Source organism: Lissotriton vulgaris, chromosome 12, assembly GCF_964263255.1.
Source record: "Lissotriton vulgaris chromosome 12, aLisVul1.2, whole genome shotgun sequence".
Taxonomy (NCBI): domain Eukaryota; kingdom Metazoa; phylum Chordata; class Amphibia; order Caudata; family Salamandridae; genus Lissotriton; species Lissotriton vulgaris.
The window spans coordinates 74,661,892-74,684,326 of record NC_141700.1 but is presented as its reverse complement, the minus strand read 5'-3'; the positions used below and the strand labels follow the sequence as shown (position 1 = coordinate 74,684,326).

Sequence of the window (22,435 nt, the reverse complement as noted above, 5' to 3'; positions counted from 1 at the left end):
TCCTGAGACATATGCAATAAAAACAGCTGAGCACCATATTCAAAGGCCCTGGATTTTTTCGTGATCATGAAGGGCAGGGAGGAGAAGCAACTCCCTCCTTTAGCGAAAGAATCATTAAAACAAGGGAACCACCCCCAGTCCTCCACTTTCTTTTCTTCATCCACAATTGAGCGAGCACCCGAACTCTTCATTACTGTACTTTGAGCCGATATAACTGGTCTAGTTAAGCTTCACTCTGGGTCTTACCCAAGCAGGAGGAGATATTTAGTATTTTGTCAGCCACAGCATCTTTTCTGCTCGGGCCACTAGTGTTTCTTCTTTGGTAGCGACTGCTGCAGAAGTTTTGAGCTTTGCTGCATCCTTCGTGCTATATCCTGTCTTCAGCCTTGCTCGCAGCATCATTCACCTTCATCTTTTTAATGCTCGAGCACCTACTGACTGTGCTGGTGGCTGCTGGTGTTGCACTAGCTCTTGCGGCATACAACAGACCACGCGTCCCTGTTTCCAGTCTCAGGGTCGATCTCGAAGGCAGTCCAGCGAGAGCGGTTTACTCTTAAAAAGAAGGGATTGCCTACACCTCCAGTTGTTGTTACCTCCCACATGCCAATACCCACTACACAGGAATGCCTTCATGTGTCTGGGACTTCTGTGAAGTATCAGAGGTCCAAAATTTCCAAGCCATTGGAAAGATAGTGACTATAAGATGCCCCCCTTAGCCTCAGTCATTGGAACCCTGCAAGTGGCAGACCTTCAGAGCGTGAGCATATACAACACCACAACAAGGTAGTGAATCCTGACCCCGGCATGTCCCAATTGGATTTTTTTTGGTTTGCTGCTTTGCATTGGTGGTGTCTCAAAAATTGTAGTTGCTCGTGATCCCCGGTGCCACAGCTCACACTGAGACTCAAATCCTTGCACCTGCCACTCAAATTAGTCTGCCTCTGTTTTCTCCTTCCTAATGAGGTGCTAGTATAACCTATCTTTAAACTTTTTGTCAAAATGTAGCATTTGAGAGTCAATCAAGCAGCAGAGCGCTTTCTTTTTTAAGTTCAAAAAAGAATTTTATTACGGGAAAGGGAAGAGGAGTTAGGTGTCAATACAAAATACAATGAAATGATAGAAAATATGAATATATCAATAAACAATGAGCATAATACCATTATAAATAATAATGAAAGCTAATAATAAGCGTCCAAGTTGAGTAAAATCAAAGAGCAACAATTATAGAGATAACATTTATACAAAAGGAAGTACATACAGTTGATAATGTAAAAGAAGTGGAATGTAGGGGGCAATTAAGGAGGCTTGAGAACTTCTTGTTGTGAAGGTTTCAGGTGAAATGAACGTTTAGCACATACATCAAGGTAGAGCGTAACAGGAAGCCATAAGTCTGTACGCTTTGCCGCCATGTGGGCCGGAAAAACAAAAGCAGTATCCAGTCTATGATTACGGCATACGTTATACCACCATGCTTTAAAGGAGATGTTAGAAAAATTCTTCCTGTTGACTGTAATTTGCTGAAAAGCAACAGCTAATAATAAATCGACAATCTGAATATTAAGTTCGACATCTTCCCAACAGGGAGAAAGACTTCCTAAAAAAGCATTAGTGCAAGAGAAAGGAATACAAGTATGAAACATCACATTAATTTGGGCCCAAACCTGCAGCCAGAAGTCATGAACCGGTTTGCATAGGAACAACATATGAAATAAAGTCGCCTGCGGGGAAGAACAGGACTAGCAAATGTGTGGAGTAGCAGGAAAGTGTTTATGAAGATCAGATGGTGTGAGTAGAAGTCTGTTATAAATGAAGAACAAGGTTTGTGTCAGGGTCGCTGCTCTAGAGGACTTGCGAATTTTATTCCAGATCTTATCCCATAAAGAAATGGGCCAAGAAACTGCAAGTTCCTGTTCCCAACATTCCTCCATCTTGGATTTAGGTCTGATAGAGTCTTTAGTATGAAGGTGTTTGTAAATAGAGGAGGCTTTAGGAGTGGTGTGTAGAAAGGAGTGAAGAGATGAGATAGGAGTAGGGGAAGAAGAAGGGGAAGGTGTGTGCAATAGACGAGTGTAAGTTGCCATTACAGCCTCTTTAAGAAGAAGATATTTGTGGATAAAGGAAGCAGGCAGAGCATAGGTGGTGCGGAGAATAGGGAAGGGTATGAAAGAAGAATGTGAAAATAGCTGGGAAACCCAAATGAGTCCTTTATGCCGCCACGACTTCCAATAAAAGGACTTTTCACGTATGAAAAGGGAAGTGTTATGCCAAATGGTAGAGGTAAGGAACTCAGCTACAGTGACAGGGGGAGTAGGAGAAGAAGAGAGAAGCAGTTTAGCGGTGAATTTGTGAATGGGAGTAGGAATAGAAGAAGGCTTGCGTGAAAAAGAAAGATATTCAGCAAGAGAGAAGGGGGAAAGGAAGAGGTGTTCAAGTTTATCCCACAAGGGACATGGGGAAGCCGGGTCCTGCAACCAGAGGGAAGCCTGTCGCAATAAGAACGCCTTATGATAAACTTGGAAGTCTGGGAAATTAACTCCACCTTCTGATTTGGGACGTATAAGCCTAGCAAGGGACATTCTAGATTTTTTGTTGCTCCAGAGGAAAGATGTCAAAATTGAGTTAATTCTCCTGAAAAATTTAGAGGGGATGGAGATGGGAATATTAGAAATGGTGTAGAGGACTATAGGAGATAGCATCATTTTAATTGTATCGAGACGGCCCCACCATGACAAGTAAAGGGGATGCCATCTAGATGTTAAGTCCAATAGTTTTTTAATGCATTTATTTAAACAAAGGGAGACCGTGCCTGTAATAGAAGGGGTGATATGTAGGCCAAGGTATTTAATGTGTGAGGAACTCCATGTGAAATTGGAAGTATGAAAATCAGGTTTAAATGTGAACTTCGTCAAGGGTAAAATCTCACACTTGTCATTATTGAGCTTATATCCAGATATTTAAGAATAGTCTTCGACTTCAGCAAGGAAAGCAGGAATACATTCAATAGGGTTAGAGATAAAAAGTAAAATATCGTCCGCATAAGCGGCAAGCTTAATTTGGGAGTCTGAAGCAGAAAAGCCATGGATGTTAGGGTTTTGTCGAAGTTTGGACAGAAAAGGTTCTAGAGCCAGATTAAAAAGAAAAGGAGACAAGGGACAACCTTGGCGCACTCCTCTCCCTAAATCAAAAAAGGAGGAGACTAGGCCATTAGCGCAGACTGCCGCACGGGGATTGGAGTAAAATAAAGAAATCAAAGAGATAAATTTGGGGCCAAAACCAAACCATTTAAGGATGTGAAATAGATAGGTCCACTCAACCCTATCAAAAGCTTTCTCAGCATCTAGGGCAATTGCTGCAAGAGCAGTAAGTAATAAATGGGATTTTGCTAAAACATTAAACAAAAGTCTAGTGTTATCTGTGATGAATCGGCCCTTGACGAAGCCTGATTGTTCCTCACCTAAGAGGTCTGGAAGCAATAGATCAAGAGGTGCTGCAAGTGATTTAGCAAAAACCTTGTAATCGATATTAACCAAGGAAATAGGTCTATAGTTTTTACAATATTGAGCGTCTTTCCCCTCCTTGGGTATGAGACAGATATGGGCATCAGAGAAAGAACCTGCGGAAGCACCTAAGGCAAGAAATGAGTCCAGGAGAGAGTGTAATCTTGGAATAAGGAGTTTTGAAAAATGGAGAAAGAATTCCACTGTAAGACCATCTGGTCCAGGGGCTTTATCTTTTTTGAGAGTCTGGAGTGCTAGAAGTAATTCGTGTTGAGAAATATCTAGTTCTATGGAAGAAAGATCAAGAGGGAAATGATCAGGTTTATGTATGTTAGAAAAGAAATGGTCTAAAGAATGGGTGGAGGGTTGGGTTTCAGATGAGTACAAGGATTTGTAAAAAAGAAGAGAATGCGGTGAGGATGTCTGCATCTTTATGTTGAAGATTAGATTGGGTGTCGTAAATAGACTCAATGTTCAATTTGTTGTGTTTGATTTTCAAATAATTAGCCAAAATTTTCCCAGCTTTATTTCTACCACCATAAAATTTTGCACTGGATTTCAATAAATATAAAGAAGCATCCTCTGTAGATTTTTTGTGGAACTTCATTTTGGCATTAACAAGGGCTGTTAAACTGTCTTGTGAGTGAGAGGTAAAATAGGCGTGTTCCAATTTCTTGATGTCTTGAAGGAGGTCTCCTGTAAATGTGCGGGCAATTTTCTGTTTCTTTGCAACATAACTAATTATAAAATCTCTTGCCGAAGCCTTGAAGGCATCCCAGATAGTGTGTTTGGGGATAGAGGGGGTGTCGTTAAACAAAAAAAATTCATGAAAGAATTCAATAAAAGAAGCGGTGAATTTGGGATCTAGCAAAAGGGCGTTATTAAAACGCCATCTCTTAGGACCAACAGGTTTAGGAAGTATGTCAATATGAGCTACGGTAGGAGCATGGTCCGAGAGTAAAATAGGACCAATGTCAGCAGTGTTAAGAGTTTGGGCAATATTGTGAGTAACAAAAATATAATCAATCCGGGACTGGGAATGATGACAAGGGGAATAAAAAGTAAATTCTCTCGTTGTTGGATTACACAAGCGCCATGCGTCAATAAGCTTATGTTGAGATATAGCTTGGGTAAAGAGTTTGTGAGATTTATTTGGAACATAGGGAGTCTTGGAATTCCGGTCGAGGAAAGGATCCAGGGGTTGGTTACAATCACCAGCTAAGATGAAATTGTGATCAGCAAATCTGGTCATAAGGTGGGAAAAGTCATGCCAAAAAGCTGGATCACCACCAGTGGGAGCATAGACATTAAGAAGGGAAATTGGAACACCCTTTAAAGACAGTTTAACATATACCCATCGACCTTCAACATCTGATTCCTGAGCAATTAGGGAATGGGTAAGGGTTTTACGACAAAGTATAGCTACCCCATTTCTTTTACCGTCACCTTGGGAGTAATAAGCCTCACCCACCCATCCTCTTTTGAGCTTAGCCGATTCTACGTCAGATAGATGAGTTTCTTGTAAAAATGCAACATCTACATTTAATCTGGCTAGATGGGTTAAGATTCTTTGCCTCTTAATTGGAGAATTAATGCCCTTAACATTCCATGTAATTATTTTTAATGACATAATACATAAAATAAAAGAAAAAGAAGAGCAGAGAGCAGTAGCGGCGTAAGAAGAAGAGCTCATGAGAGAAAAAGAGCAAAAAAGAGAGAATTGATCATAAGTGTGTGTAAGAGAGGAAAGAAGGAAAAGGAAAAAGGAGAGAAGTATAAAGGAGAAAGAAAGAGGAAGACAGGAGTGAGAAGAAAAGGAAGATGCAGAGAGAGAAAAGCAAATGTTAGGAGATAAAATAGTAGTAGCCGCAAACGTAAGAAAGAAACATGTAGAAACAGGAGAACACGAAACAAAATCTTGAGGATTAAGAAGGAGAAGGAAGTAGAGTATAGGAGACACCTTTAAGCATGGAAGAAATACGAGAACCAGGGAAAAGGGGACAAAGGGGAAAATAAACATGATGAACAAGTAGTAAACTGTACTTACGAGAGGAAGAAGGGGCAAAATCAGGAAGAGAATCAAACTAGAAGAAGAGGAGGGGGGTAGAGCCAACTAGAGGAGGTCGGGCGAAGGGGTCAACGAACCACCCAACCAAGGGGAGAACACGGAACGCGATATGTAACCTGTGGACGAAGAAGAAAAACATTAGGAAACTGAACCACTGGACAAACCAAAGAGAAACCATGTAAATAGAAAAGTAGGGCAAGAAGGGAATATATGAAGGAAAAAGGGAATGAATATAGAAACATATAGGAATAAAAAGCACAACTGCCAAACACGGAAAGTAAATGAAAAGGAGAACAACAGTAAATATCAACCATCAAAAGAGAGAGAAGATGCAAAAATCATGGAGGGAAAGAGGAGGATGGACCAGAGAGGTCCATATCAGCTGCTTGACAAGAGTTCAGAAAGCTCTGGAGACGAACTGGATCCTCGTAGGTTGTCGTTTTGTTATTGTAGGTAACCCTGAAAAAACACGGGTGGAATAGACCATATCTGGCACCAATGGAGCGAAGAGCGGGTCTCATATCCAGAAAGGCCTTGCGTCGAGTCGCTGTGGCTCGTGCGTAATCCTGTGCGAAGAACAAGGAAGATCCTGACCAGGTTAAACGAGGAGAGGCTCTAGCTGCTGAAAGAACCTTTAGTAAGTCGGTGTATTCCAGAAAATACATGATGACGCCTCTTGGTTTCAAAGAAGTGGAGGAAGGAGAAGGAGCTCTTCCAAGTCTATGGGCCCGTTGTATGTTAAGAACAGTACCTTCCGGCAGGTGCAAGAGGGTGGGAAGAAAGGATTTGAAAAAAGCAACGGGGTCAGACCCCTCACATCCCTCCACCAGGCCGTAAATACGTAGGTTGTTGCGTCTATTTCTATTTTCAAGCTCCTCCACCTGCTTTTGAAGAGATGCGACCTGTGAGTGCAAGTGGGAGAATTTGGACGACGATTCCTGAAGAGAAGAGACGCTGTGCTCCACCGACGTGACTCTCGCATCCATTTGAGACCAATTGTCAGTTAGAACCTGTAGTTTGGCGTTAGTTTCTTCCATAAAAGGACGTAATGCCCTTATCTCTTCCAGCAACAGTTCCATGGATATGGCAGATGCAGGATTAGATGGAGAAGGAGGGTCCTTTTTCAGCCGTTTGGTGGTACCCTTCCCTACATGCTGCGCAGATTGCTCCATTGAGGACTGTGGCGGGAGGGCAGAAGATGACTGAGAGACTTCTAACTGAGCAAGGGCCGAGAACACCTTGGAATTTTTGATGAAAATATGCTGCTGAGGTTTAGTGACGCCGTTCAACGTTAGTTTACCCATGGAAATTAGCCATAAAAAAGAAAAGCAGTCAAACAGGAAATGCACAGAAATCCCTTACACTGCAAAGCAACTTGTTGAGGACTATGCTGTAAAGGAAAAAGAAAGTCTCCAATGTATGAAGTAAAATAGGGTAAACTAGCAGCTATAGTAGAAAAAGTCCGGTAGAAAAGCACAGATCATAAAATGGCCGTCATCTTCAGAACCTGAGAAGGCTTAAGGCAGTATTAAACATCACCCAAAAAAAAAAAAGCAGGCACAGTCAAGAGGTAAAAGAAGTCCGCAATAAAGGAAACATGGCTCAGCAAACATTGGGAGCATCTGTGAGCAGAAGAGTAGCTGTCAGGCCCTGCAGTTCAAAAGATATGTTTATGAGCAAAGAGCCTGGTGGTGTGCCCATCATTACCCCTGAAGAGTATGTTTTGGACAGAGGTTCTTGTTTCAGAAGTTAATTTTTAGAAACTTAGCTAGTATCCAGGAAGGACTTACCATGCTATCTGGTAGATGGATGTGCGTCACCGGTTGCAGCCTATGCTGATAGCTCTTGACCTATGGCATGAGGCTTTCCAAATATGTGTTTCTGCATTTGATAGTCTTAGAGTTTCATTTATTACTAAAAGCTAGACTCCTGAGTTCTCCACATGGTTCCTGCTTGCACCATAGAAGGATCCCCAGTCTCTAAAAATATAATCTCTGCCAAACTACCATTATAGGACTTGTTGTGTGTAGATTTTACTGGTGCCAACTATTGGTAATGAAGTCTCTCCAAGAATCACATAATTTTTTTTCTATGACTGCAAAAAAAAGATTCATCCCGGAAGCTATCCAGACGAATATAGCATGTTACCTCACATGCTATTGCATTGCGTTCCTTCACAACGCGGTCGTTACAAAGACTGCGTGATTAGAACGCAATACCTTTACAACGCAAGTCATTAGATCGACTTGCTGTAGGGGGGCGCGCTGGACTTAGGAATAGTATAATTGAACATTCCAACTCCAGCCTGCACAACAGTAGGGAAGGTGTTGGAATAGTAAATTATACTAATCCTTAGGATAAAGCGCCCCTTACAGCAAATCGATTGAATGACTTGCGATGTAAAGGCATCGCGTTCTAATAATACGGTCGTTATAACGACCGCATTGTAAAGGAACGCAATGTAATGGCAGCGTTGTAAATGCTGTTTCCCATCCAGACCCTTCTAGCAGGATAGCAGCTGCCACAGCTGTCACGCTCAGGGGAGATACTTGGCCTTCTAACTATTCCTTTATAACGAATGACTTGTGGTACTCGGAGCTCGAAGTGACACTTATTTTAGTTCTTGTCGTATGCTTTCTTTTCACTATGCCACTCTCACCTGCCTTCAAGGCTTATCCTGCTGGCGGAGGTGGGGACTCGACCATAAGAATTATAGGTTGGTAGAGCAAGTGGTTTACCTTTACCGATAGCTACTCTTTCTCCGTTATTAACTCACCCCACCCACCCACCTGCCCCGTCTCTTATTTCATATGAATGTTTGTTATTTTTTTTTCTGATTTCTGTTCCTTAGTTGGCTCTGTCTCTATTTTCTCTTTGAAGAAGCAAAGTTAGGCAGAACTGAAATCGTCAGCATTTTGTCACCAATTCTAATAAATCCATTCCTTACCTTGTACGACTCTGTGTACAACTTTGCTGAATTGCGGCTTTACAAACCATTCATAGTAGCCATGACTGGTATGTTCTCTTGTTTTTACAGATGTTCAAATGTCAAAAAGCAAAGAGGATCTAAATTGTAGATCCGAGGTAAGTTGTTGCTGTTTCTTTATAACTACTGGGCACAAATACATTTTTTGCACCATTATTTGTCACAAGAGTTACTATTTCTTCTTGATAAGCTTAGGTTCTTTAAAAACCCCAAACTAAAATTACAAGATTTGGCTTCACATTAAAACAACACAATATAAAAAAAATCCTATTTCCTACACCCTCCAGGAAAATCTCTTCACAAACAAATTAAGAACCCACCCATTAAAATGTCAATGTATGGTATGGTAGCTGGCCAGTATAACCATCTGGCCCACAAAACTGGAGTGTATACGATACAGATTCAATTAAAACCAATGTTTTTACTAGGTGCTTAATTGTTTCCGCTTGACAAATTATGAGTCTCCTCATGCAAGCTACCTTATTGTGTTTGAGTGCAGTGCTCCCTCTCTTTTATTTGCTTGTATCCCTCTGTGCTCCCCTTTTGTGTGAAAGGTGCACATTAAAGCAAACTAATTAAAGGTCCTTTGTCTTAGCCCCTTTCTATACTTCTCGTTTTTGGTTTTACCATAAGTTACTCAGGACTTATTTGCTTCAACATATTTAGCAGTAGGTGTATGTAATTCTTCAGACTCTTGTCCCAGTAGTTCACTATAAAAGTCTTCAGTGTAAGTTGAAATTTGCTTGAACAAAGAACCCAGTTTCTGAGGAAGTACATCTTCTGCGACGATCACTTTCTGCGCACTGGCGGTGTAAAGGTAAAATATCATTAAACCCATTAAAGGGATTCATCTTGAGAGAAATGAACCCAGTTCCATTAAAGGCATTGTCATATTTGAGATAACAGATTTCCATCGGCTTAGTCTTGATTGCCGAAATCCACCAGATTAAACACCATCCTAAAATCCACAAATGATCAGAATAAGAGAATGTTGATCCATATGGATCTCCCCATAAGTTAAGTGGTTCTGAATCATATAGTTTGTTTATTTATCTGTTTTTTCTAAACCTGTCTCGAATAGGAAAGTACATTCTTTCTTTAACGTAATGTTGCACAAGCAGAGGCTTGGTGTACAGTTTTTCTAGTGGGATTAGGGGTGGGTGAACAAAAACCCACTTTTAGGATCCTGAGCTTTTACTTGGCCCTTCACTTGGCATTCTCTCTGCTGTTCCTTTAACTCAGTAAAGCTACATACAGTGTTCAGATTACATTTGAATCCAACGAAGAAGAAACTCTGAGTTCCCACCTAAATTTTGGCTAATTAGACCTCAAGAAAGACCCTCAGGGCTGTGGTCTTTAGATGTTTTTAAGAACAATATCAGTAATTTCAATTTTCTGAGGATAATTCTTAGATTAGTTCCTAGGAACAAGTGATGGTTGCTGCTACTAAGCTCTCCTTCAAGTTTGAATTCAAATATGTGACTACTCCCGTAGCTTTTACCTAGCCTTGTGGAAATGTTGCTCTTTACTGATAAAACATAGTAGTACATGACTGTTACAAAACAGGGTTGTAGAGAGAAGAAAGGTCCAAATGAGGAGATTAGTCTGGGAGATAAAGCCTGAAGAGGTGCATTTTTAAGGCCCTATTGAATGCAAGATGGTTCATATGTAGTCCAGAATAGAATTCCATAACCTTGTAGCTAGGAATGAGAAGGCCTGTTTTAACATAACTGGCTTTTCTGAGTTTGGGATTTCTAGAATTAGGCGGTTTCTACCTCAGGGTTCTTTGGTGAGAGGATGTTATGGTATGTTATTAATATACTTCTATAGCGCACGGCCACTCCACGGAGTATCTCGGCGCTTTATCGAAGGAAACCCACCGAAGAGGGGAGAACATAACACTGAGAGGACACGCAGATACAAGAAGCATCACCAATCTAAGGGAAAAGCCATGTTTTAAGGGCCTTTCGGAAGGACAGAAGGCTGGAGGCCTGTCTTAAAGAAATTGGGAGGTCATTCCAAGCATGAGGAGCTAAGTAGCGAAAGGACCGTCCTCCTGCTCTAGCGCGCTTGATAATGGGAACATTCATTTTAGATAGGGACGAAGATCTAAGAGATCTGGAGGGTTGATACCAAGACAATCGTTTGGAAATATATTTAGGGCCTATGCCATGTAGGGCCTTAAAAGTCGTGGTCAAAGTTTTAAAAAGAATCCTTTTAGCAATAGGTAGCCAGTGTAGGGTTGAAAGAAGATCAGTGGCTCTGGCTCTTCTTGGAAGACCAAAAATGGCTCGGGCCGCAGAATTCTGGGCGATTTGAAGACGCCTAACCAGATATTTGGGAAGTCCCAAAAACAAAACATTCGCGTAATCCAGCCTAGAGCCGACCAGTGCCTGGACAATGATTTTCCTGTGCTGGATGGACACTAAAGGGAGAAATTTACGAAGCATCCGAAGGATGCCGAAACATTTCCCAGTGAGAGATGAAATATGCGGTCCGAAAGATAGATCACTGTCAATAATGACTCCCAAATTTTTGGCCTTCAAGGATGAGCTAATGGGAGGGAACATATCCTGCGGCCACCAGGGTTTCCAATCAGGCTCAGAAGTGCAACCAAAGAAGAGCAACTCCGACTTGTCGGAGTTGCACTTCAGTCCATGACGTCCAAACCACTCAAAAACCGCGCTCAAACAACCCCTAACCTGGGCATCGTCAAACAGACCGTCCTTGTTGCTTACAAAGAGGAGCTGGGTGTCGTCAGCATAGGTGACAATCCGGGCGCCGAAAGACTCCGCCATCACCGCCAGGGGGGCCATAAAGATGTTAAAAAGGAGGGGGCTCAAGATGGAACCTTGGGGAACCCCCACTTCTAGCGGTGACATCTCGGCGGAGTAGGGAGGCGCCCAGATTGTCTGTCGGCGGTCGGCTAAGAAGGATTTAAGCCAATTCCACACCGTTCCCCGCAGACCAAAGTCCCAGAGTCTGGAAAGGAGAAGTGCGTGGGGAACGGTGTCGAAAGCCGCCGACAGGTCAAGCATAATCAGTACAGCTTTTCTTCCAACATCCAACTCCTCCCTGATGGCGTCTGTGACTTCAAGGAGCGCAGTCTCCGTGCTGAAATTTGCACGGAAACCAGATTGAGTACTATGCAACAGACCATTTTCCTCGATGAAATTAGAAATGGATCTGTGCACAAACCTCTCAGTCACTTTCGCCAGAGCAGGGAGTAGGGAAATGGGTCTGTAATTGGCATGGACTGAAGGGTCGAGTGCTGGTTTTTTAATGAGTGGCAGGATCATGGCGCTCTTCCAAGCCTTAGGAACTACCCCGGAAGAGAGCGACAAATTCAGGATGGGATTAACCAGGTCATTTAGAACAGGTGCCATATTTGCTAAACACTTGGCAGGGCAAGGATCCTGTGGAGATCCGGATTTAAGATTAGCCAAGATGTCAAGAGAACTCTCATGATCTAATGGGGGAAAGTCACACAAGAAGGGACCATGGTCAGGCAAGGGACACCCCAGACTCACAGTATGCTGCTGAAAAGTGGACTGGAGAGATTCTTGAATAGTGGTAATTTTCTGTACAAAATAGACAGCCAATTCCTTCAGCCAGGCTTCTGAGTGAGCATGGATCGGAGTATAAGCAGATGGAGCGGTAAAATCTTTTACCACCCTGAAAATTTCCTTGCAAGAATGCTCCGTCTCATTTATTCTAAATTCCCCCAAAAATGTTTTACCTGCCCAAATTAATTTATGGTAGGCTCGAGTCAGCGCCTTAAAATTCAGCCTCTCAGAATGATCATAAGATCGCCTCCATGCTCTTTCAGCTTTCTTAAGATCTTGTCGTGCTTTTTTTAGTTGAGGAGTAAACCATGGAGCAGATGTCCTCTTATCGGCAGAATTTTGTTTTTTGACCGGAACCAGGCTCTCCAGACGATCGGCGAGCCAATTATGAAAGAGAGCAATGTAATCCTCTAAATTGTCAGAGGTAGGACAGGGGAAATTTGTTAAAGCATTTGATAGCATCTCTCTAGTAAGAAGATGGAAAGATTTAGAGAGATGCTTTGACGACCCAGCAGGTTTGGACCATGATGAAGCCATAGCAGGAAAGGAGAAAGAAATGAGAAAATGGTCTGACCACACGCAGATAGAAAGAGTAGAAAAAATCTGATCCAACGTGTGGCCTTTATTGTGAGACGGTCCTACTACATAAGGAAATAATCTGAGCACGGAAGTAATATCCAGCAGTTTTTGAGTGTCCGGGTCTGAACTATTATCCATATGAATATTTAGATCACCCAATAGAAGGCAGTGATTGGACCTATGGCATGGAGTCGATAGGGCTGCCTGCAGTTCTTCTAGAAACGGCCCCACCGAGCCTGGTGGTCTGTATACAAGAATACCTGTACAAGCCTGGGAAGACGAGAGCTGGAGAGTGAAGCCGAGGGCTTCACTGCCCTGTATATTATCTACAGGGAAAGTGCGACATGCTATATTCTTACTTACTATGATAGCCACTCCACGCCTCTGCCGGATGGCCTATCTTTCCTAAATATATTGTAAGCGGAGGGTACGGCGTTTGCCAAATCGGGGGCAGAAGAGTCAGACAGCCAAGTTTCCGTCAGGAACAAACAGGATACCTTCGAATCCTGCAACATATTCCAAATATCTAAAGCGTGGCCAGGTAAGGATCTGGTATTAAGTAGTAAACATTGATGGTAGATGGGTGGGCTAACCTGTGTGAGGTATTTACGACCAGGAAGGCGCCAACCACAAGCGATACAACCTTTCTTCAAAGCCCGCCCTCCTGGGAATACATGATGGCAGCGACCGCACGGAGGACGCAGAGAAAGCAGCTCGGGGCTGGAATACGTAAGCATACTCAGTCGCAGTATGCAAATAGCCCAGAAAATAGAAAAGTAGACAGCCGTCCGGCCCCGTCCGCTTACGTGCCACGGACTGGCGCAGACTGGCTACTCTTTGGCGCCTCTTCGGCGCGTATACGGCGCTACCGCTGCGCGTCACCGCTGCGCTAGGTAGGGAGAGGTCTTATAGATTAGGTGAGGGGTAGACTAGCCCGTCAACCTCCCCAAGATGGCTGGCCAGGATGGAACGACCAGGAAGTGGTGTCGCTTCAACCTCCCTCCTCGACAATCAGCACAGAAGCTGTGGTGGACCGGGGAGTAGCGACCAGTATGCAAGTAAGAGCTCAGGAATAGTTTTAAAAACACATATTATCACACTCAATAGGTTTTTAAAAATCAGTAAAACAGAATAGTTGCTTGCAGTAATCCTAGTCACAGTCAAGCGCTAGCGCTACGATCTTCGTTGGTTAGTGATCGTGCGCGAAAGACTCCCGCCCTAAAATAATGAGGGCGAGGGGGAGACTAGCCCGTCAACCTCCCCAAGATGGCTGGCCAGGATGGAACGACCAGGAAGTGGTGTCGCTTCAACCTCCCTCCACGACAATCAGCACAGAAGCTGTGGTGGACCGGGGAGTAGCGACCAGTATGCAAGTAAGAGCTCAGGAATAGTTTTAAAAACACATATTATCACACTCAATAGGTTTTTAAAAATCAGTAAAACAGAATAGTTGCTTGCAGTAATCCTAGTCACAGTCAAGCGCTAGCGCTACGATCTTCGTTGGTTAGTGATCGTGCGCGAAAGACTCCCGCCCTAAAATAGTGAGGGCGAGGGGGAGACTAGCCCGTCAACCTCCCCAAGATGGCTGGCCAGGATGGAACGACCAGGAAGTGGTGTCGCTTCAACCTCCCTCCACGACAATCAGCACAGAAGCTGTGGTGGACCGGGGAGTAGCGACCAGTATGCAAGTAAGAGCTCAGGAATAGTTTTAAAAACACATATTATCACACTCAATAGGTTTTTAAAAATCAGTAAAACAGAATAGTTGCTTGCAGTAATCCTAGTCACAGTCAAGCGCTAGCGCTACGATCTTCGTTGGTTAGTGATCGTGCGCGAAAGACTCCCGCCCTAAAATAGTCAGGGCGAGGGGGAGACTAGCCCGTCAACCTCCCCAAGATGGCTGGCCAGGATGGAACGACCAGGAAGTGGTGTCGCTTCAACCTCCCTCCACGACAATCAGCACAGAAGCTGTGGTGGACCGGGGAGTAGCGACCAGTATGCAAGTAAGAGCTCAGGAATAGTTTTAAAAACACATATTATCACACTCAATAGGTTTTTAAAAATCAGTAAAACAGAATAGTTGCTTGCAGTAATCCTAGTCACAGTCAAGCGCTAGCGCTACGATCTTCGTTGGTTAGTGATTATTTGGTGCGAAGAAGGATTTGTTGGTGAGTGGATGCATTGTTTGGTTAGAGGATGGATTGTTTGGTGAGGATTGTTTGGTGAGAGGATGAATCCTTTGAGAGTTGGTGAGAGGATGGATCCTTTGGTGAGAGGATGGATCCTTTGGTGAGAGGATGGATCCTTTCATTGGTGAGAGGATGGATCCTTTCATTGGTGAGAGGATGGATCCTTTTATTGGTGAGAGGGTGGATTATTTGGTGAGAGGATGAATCCTTTGGTGAGAGGATGGATCCTTTCATTGGTGAGAGGATGGATCCTTTCATTGGTGAGAGGATGGATCCTTTTATTGGTGAGAGGGTGGATTATTTGGTGAGAGGATGAATCCTTTGGTGAGAGGATTGATCCTTTCATTGGTGAGAGGATGGATCCTTTGGTGGATCCTTTGGTGAGAGGGGGGATCCTTTGGTGAGAGGGGGGATCCTTTGGTGAGAGAAGGGATCCTTTGGTGGGAAGATGGATCCTTTGGTGAGAGGATGGATCCTTTGGTGAGAAAATGGATCCTTTGGTGAGAGGGTGGATCCTTTCATTGGTGAGAGGATGGATCCTTTGGTGGATCCTTTGGTGAGAGGGGGAATCCTTTGGTGAGAGGGTGGATCCTTTGGTGAGAAAATGGATCCTTTGGTGAGAGGGTGGATCCTTTGGTGAGAGGGTGGATCCTTTGGAGAGGGATATATTATTTGTTGGATCCTTTGGTGAGAAGATAGATTCTTTGGTGAGAGAATGGATCCTTTGGTGAGACGATGAATTCTTTGGTGAGAGGATGGAATCTTTGGTGAGAGGATGAATCCTTTGGTGAGAGTATAGATCTTTCGTTGAGAGAATGGCTGTTTGTGATGCATCGTACTTTACTGGAAGTGCAGTTTATTTGAATGTGTGGAACGTTGCTTACATGGCGTACATGTTTCTATGTCTTTCATGTTTTTTGTCCAGGAATGAGAGCTTTAATATCTGTCCAACATTCTGACAGTCATTTCCTTCCAAGGTTTTGGGAGAAATGGTGTGATTTGACCAGATTTCAGAGCTACTCTATCTCCGTTATTAACTCAACATGGTGAGAAAATACCTTCATCCAGAAAGGCGTTTACAATTTTAAGGAAGAAGAGATCGTGCATGCATTTCTTTATGGGAAAAAAAGAGGGCAAGGGCTAAACGAGTATGAAGATGAATGTTTGGAAACTATTACTTTTCAGATGAAATTGTCCACAGGCACTTTAATACAATGTAATATATATATATTAATAATATTCAAAAATGTTCTGCTGCCCAAAAGCTTTTTGTAAAGGTTGTTTTCACAGATTAGCACACCCAGGAAATGATGTTGTATGAGAGTGCTAACACATGAAATCCTTGGCACAATGTAATTGTATTATAGGGTCTGAAAAAAGTTAAGCTAGGGTATTTTGTGCCCTAGGCATAAGTACGTTTTGGTGGAAAAGCGACACTGTGTGCAGCTTCCCATTCATCTGACTATTCTTGCTTAGCTGTCATCAGATCTCGTGCCATGAGTGTGATTTCCAGCATTTGTAGGGGTTTTAGGACTCCCTTACGAAGCACGCCCAGTCCTGGAAGCTGGTACCTCTGCTGGGATGTATGAAACTACAGTTCCCAGAATGCTTAGTGCTGTTGTGTGACAATCCATGAGGCTCCAAAATTGTCCCTCATGATTGGGGGAAGATCAGGCCCAATTTTAAATGGGTGTTGTGGGGGATGGGGAATGTGGTGTTGCTGTTGAGCCAGAAATCCAGGGAAGTGAGATCTGAAACTACACTATATCAGTAATTTAGCCAGTGTGTCATGCGCCCTACTGCAGGGAAGGAATTGTCCCTTCCGTCGGGTGTTGGTTAAATGATAAAATACAGCAATAAGCAGGGTTCAGTGGTCCACTCAGGTAACTACACCTTCTGCCCCAAATGCAGCTATGTCCATGCTTTCTATTGATATAAAGGAATATCATTCAGGCCATGTAAGCAGCATGCACAAAATTACCCGCTATCGCGCACTGCAAACTAGGCCAGACGCATTACAGAACACAAGGACATTTCGTCCACATTGGTTTGTAATCCCAGGCTGGGCTATAATTATATCGCTGAGTCACAGCTGTCAGCAGCTTTAAGCAGAGTTTGTTGCAGGATCTGGCTCTGTAATGTGTGCATCACATCTGTCCTCTTTATTCCCAGCAACAAGAACTGTCTCTCTAGACCATCGGTGTCCAGGGGGTTCACACTTCCTACTTGTAATGTAATACAACATTTATATAGCACAACTTTCACTCCAAGGAGCATCTTGGCGCAGTTTGGAACCCGGAGAGGTAAACTAACCAGTTAACTGCAAACGATAAAGGCAGACAGGGAATCAGATCAGAGACTTGCACAGGGTATCAGAGGCGGTAAAGATCCAGGTTTTTAAGGCCTTCCTAAAATGGGATTCAGATGTAATCTGAGGAAGATGAACAAGAAGTTTATTCCAGGCCTTTGAGCCTATCACTAAAAGTGATTTTCCTCCCTTCAGATCCAATCTAAAAGATGGTATTTTCAACAGATTGGCGTTTGATGATCTTACACTACGAGAGGGAGTGTATCGTTTATGTCTGGTTTGAAGATATTGAGGGCCCATGGAGTAGAAGGCTCTAAAGGTGCTAATAAGGACCTTGAAGAGGACCCGTTTATGAATTGGCAGCCAGTGAAGTTTTTGTCGCGCCGCCGATGACTTCCTTTGCCACCTCAGCATTAATCATGCTGCAGCATGCTGAACCATCTGCAGCTTGTGCAGGACTGACCTGTTGGTGCCTGCATATAAGCTTTTGCAGTAATCTAGCCTAGAAGTAATTAAGGCTTCAGCAACTGTCTGCCTTGCTGAGATGGGCAGCAAATCAAAAAAATTCTTTAAGCTTTTGATGATGTGAAAGTATGTGCCAGCCACTGCCAAAGATTGCTGTTTAAAGGAAAAGTTGGTGTCGAATTTTATTCCCAAATTCCTAACCATGCTTACTGTGTTTGGAGGAGGGGTGGTGTTTACTGGCCACCAAAGTTTGGGAGAATAGTTTTTTCTTTGCCCAAAGGTAGAATTTCCGTTTTTTCGGAATTGCACTTAAGATTGTTTTCCCTCATCCAATCAAAGGTTGCAGTGAGACACAGGCGAAGATTTTCTTCCGCCTTGGTGGTGGTGTTGTTGTCCAAGAGCAGAATTAGCTGCGTATCGTCCGCAAATGAGATAGTCTCAATGTTAAAGTACGAAATCAGCCTGATTATTGTAACCATATATGCATTGAAAAGTGTAGGGCTTAAACTTGACCCCTGAGGAACTCTGGAAGGAATTGCCTTTTCTTGTGACTTGTATTTTCCTAGCGTGATCACTTGTCTGCGATCTTGCAGGAAAATTCTTTAACCAGGCTAAAACAGTACCGGAGATGCCGAGATCTACGAGACGGTCCACAAGGATGGTATGTGAGACCGTATCGAAAGCAGCCGACAGGTCTAACAACACCAGGACTGCTCTTTTTCCTTGGTCAAGTGCTGCTCTTAGTGATTCCGCTGTGTATAATAGGGCAGACTCTGTGGAATGCTGAGCTCTGAAGCCAGATTGATTAGAGTGAAGCAGATTTGCTTCTTCCAGGTATGTTGTAATTTGGGTGTGAGCGGCTCATCCAGTCCAGGTTTTTCTTTTCATCACAGGATTTGTAGTTGTGTTTATCTCATTATGAAATCAGGACTACAAGTCCCAGAATGCAACAGGAAAACCCTAGTTCAGAAGAGCTACTAACACATGGGCTCGGGAAACTGAGTGCTCACGGTGTCTAGGTCTGGGAGGTCCAGATCGACTCCAGATTTCCAGGTTGTTCACACAAGATACATTTATATACATTAAATCTTAAAGCTAGTCATTCTGGAGCAACACAATGCACTATCTTAGATCAAACTGATGGAAGAAATGAACCCAGGTTATATATTTATGCCTCTCTACGAGTTCCAGCTTTCATTTACACATTCACCGTAAACCCAGAATATTGTAGCATACCTCTCTTCCCGTCCCGTTCCCAGTTTTCCCCTCTCTGTCCCATTTTACATTTCTTTTTCTTTCCAATTTAATCTTTTGTTCTTTCACCTATTAATGCCTCCCATTTATCGCAAACTGACGTATATTTTTCTCCTTCCTCTTCCTTTATGTTATTTTATGTTAATTTTATTTAAATAGCGCATTAATGCCTTGAGGTGTCTAAGCGCTTTATTGCAACCAATTAAGTTCTTCTTTGTTTCCTGCCTTACTCACTGCCTGAAAGTTGAGCCAAAAGATTTGTCTGTGACTGTAGAGGAGTGATACAATGTATAAAACTGATTTGCCTAATAGTAGGACCTGTGCTTTACCCGGGAATTCTGTTTGCTACTCCTGATAGGCTAGAACTAGCATGTAGGACTGGAATACGGAACTAAGATGCAGGCCTGGGATGCAGAACTGGGATGCAAGTCTAGGATGCAGCACTAAGATGAAGGACTGGGATGCAGAGCTAGAATAAGTGCTAGGATGCAGGGGATCACTGACACAATATTGAAAACAACAATATTGTGTAACAAACATATCTTATCTAAATATCGTTTACCAAAATATTGTGTCCCTGTACTTACAATGGTAAGTACAAAAGTATTGAAAGAAAATCCATAGTTTCACACTAATATCATTAAAAAACATACAAAAAAGTATAGATGTACTTTAAAATGGTAAATCTTAACTATTTTAATATATATATTTTAATATAATGTAAATTAAATAAATGTAAATAATATGTAATACTATATATAAATATATACTTATATAAACATATATACATGTTTCTGTATGTTTATATATACATATATTATAAAATACTATTATTAAATATATATATTTTACATTATATTAAATTTCATTATATTTTTAAACTACTACTATTCAAAACAATATACATATATGTATGACATAAAAAATATTAACCAATCAGTTGCAAAAGATGTAAAAAGTTACCAAATCAATAAAATATAAAACTTTTAAAATCCCAAAAACATTCACAAAAAATATTATGAAAAATATATGTGTATAAACAAAGAATATCAAATAAAAAATAGATATATTTAAACAATATTAAGAAAAGTATTGGAATCTAGGATAATAGCTATACTATTTCCACTCCAGTTTATGCAACTGTATGGAAAGAGTAGGCTTTCACATATGTTACATTTACTATTCCCACTCCAAACAGGAACAGTAAGGAAAGTATTGGACTTACGAGGGATAAGATTTACTATTCCACCTCCAGTCTGTGCAACAGTAGAGAAAGCATTGGACATCGTAGGGGTAAGATTTACTGTTCCCACTAAAGTCTGTGCAACAGAAGGGAAAGCATTGGACTTCGGATGAATAATATTTACTATTCCTACTCCAGTCTAAGCAAGAGTAGGGTAAGTACTTCACCTCAAACACATACGTATTTAAATAACCCTATTAATTTAGAACGGATATAAAACTCATAATATGTAGAATAATTAACCATATATATATAGTTTCTGTGGTGCAGAATGAAGAGTTTTCTATTTTTTTTGTAAAGTTATTATTTTTACTTACAACAAGTACAGGCATACACAACAATCAGATAACACATCATCAAGACAATATATAGCACATTTAGTATTTTTTACAGGAGGGGCCACCTGACTGGCAATCCAGAAGTCATTAGAACTTTCCACATCGTATGGGACATCAATCGCAGGTCACGTCGCAAGCTGCCAGAGTGTTTTTTTAATATGTAGTTTTTCCATATTTTAATTTGAATATTCCTTTTTCAGTGGTCCGTCGACTTCACTCACTACAAGTTTAGATTGTTTTTGTACATGTTATCTTGTGTAGTTACTATTACTATATGACTCTACACCAATAGTTAATGAAGTGAATGTCGTACCAGCTTCATTAGATAATCCCCATTTAATGTTTTTCCCGGATTGTAGCTAAATCTGAAGAATTGGAGTGAGTAGCGTGCTTCTCTAGCTCTACCCCCTTATGTCACGAAAGAAGGTGCCTCTGTACAGTTTATTTGTTGTAATCGCTAAATCGCGAGAAAGTCCCTGCTCACAAAAACTTTGTTTAAAAAATCTTGAAAGAAGCTTAAAAGGGCCAAAAAGTGTGAGAAAATGTGCAAAGGTGAAACTTTATCTAGGAACACTGTCTTCCTCATGCCAAAGTATTTATCCAATGTACATATCATACTCTTGTGAACAATCTTATCAAATATACATTTTCACCTACTAACTTTTTAAATCTGCAAATAAAATATATTTTCCATAGATAAATCCTCCCCTAAAACTCTCCAACAATTTTCGTTTTTTCTTCCCATTCCTTCCATGGAAACGGATTTACTCCAGTCCAAGAGAGAAGTAAACTTCTAATGGGTTCCAGCTTTAAAAAGCAATGAGAAAAAGTTGTAAATACTATCAAACGTAGAGGTGTGTTGCTTTCTACTATCTATTGAGTGGAGTGGTGTGGCTCACTGGTTAGAGGCGGCAGACCCGGGAGCAGAAGTTGGCCCGGGACCAGGGTTCAATTCCCGACGCGGCAGGGTCGTGGACCAGGGTCAGCGGACTCGATAATTCTCGCCTCGGTGCCTACTCTAACCAGGGGTCCCACTCGGCAACTCTGGGCATTAGCTTGCCTAATCTCCACAACGGCCCCATCAACGCGGGGGATGCCTGGCTCCACCTTGGGGATTCCCAGTAGGGACCATCCCAAAGGGAAAGCCAGGACAGGTTCTCCAGCGGTATACAGCGCCAGGACGCCGACAGGAAACAGTGCGCTTTACAAGTAAAACATTACATTGAGGCAATCCCTGACCTAGAACGCCTACTCGCCTCGCATAGGAGCATGTTCTCTCACTTATACATTACACAAAGGTAGTTCAATATTACATGAAAAGTAAATAGATTCACAGGTACAAGTTCATCTTTTGCCAGCTACACTCATAAATAAAGTCATTTGCACGTGTAGTTGGGTTTGAAAATCAGGCTTATGAATTATATTTCAGATGCTCAATTATCATGACTTTGTCGCACAACCAAGCTACAAATAAGTCCTTCTGAAATGGCGGACGCCATTTGCACAATATGTTAACGTGGCATGTAATTTATATGCTTATGTCAGGTTTGGTGTAGTTTGTTGCACAGAGGTTTCAGACATTAGTTTGCTAATGTGCTCTGCAAAGAAGCCCACATTTAAGTAGTTATAACATCACAAATCAGCTTCCTAACTGAAACATCATTGTGGAATGTATCCCAAAATGTACACACAGATGTGCATCCTTGGTGCTGTTCCAAATAGGTGAACTTAATGAAGGATTGTGAAAGTTATTGCCAAACAAATGTATTTTTAATGGCTCCTATAAAGTTAAATATAACCGTAATTGTAGTGGCCCTATTGCACCGCTCTATTTTTTCACTTTCGGCATGCATCAAATAAATAACATTTAACTGTACAATATAGTTGTAAAATTCAGTTGGGGGATTCTTGTCCTTTGATGATCAGCTTTCAGATGTAATGG

At 42.0% G+C, this 22,435-nt stretch overlaps 1 protein-coding gene across 4 annotated transcripts in view; it reads left to right on the top strand.

The window, feature by feature from the left end:
* The window catches only part of JSRP1 (junctional sarcoplasmic reticulum protein 1), a 177,803-nt gene that overhangs the window by 119,499 nt on the left and 35,869 nt on the right, over positions 1-22,435 (top strand). For 2 of the 4 annotated variants that reach the window (XM_086947197.1, XM_086947198.1), the window contains one exon: positions 8,603-8,649. The exons of the other annotated variants lie outside the window; for them this stretch is intronic. In XM_086947197.1, the coding sequence (XP_086803323.1) occupies positions 8,611-8,649 (39 nt within the window). In that variant the 5' untranslated portion in view covers positions 8,603-8,610. The remainder of the gene's footprint in view (positions 1-8,602; positions 8,650-22,435) is intronic. 4 annotated transcript variants of the gene reach the window in all.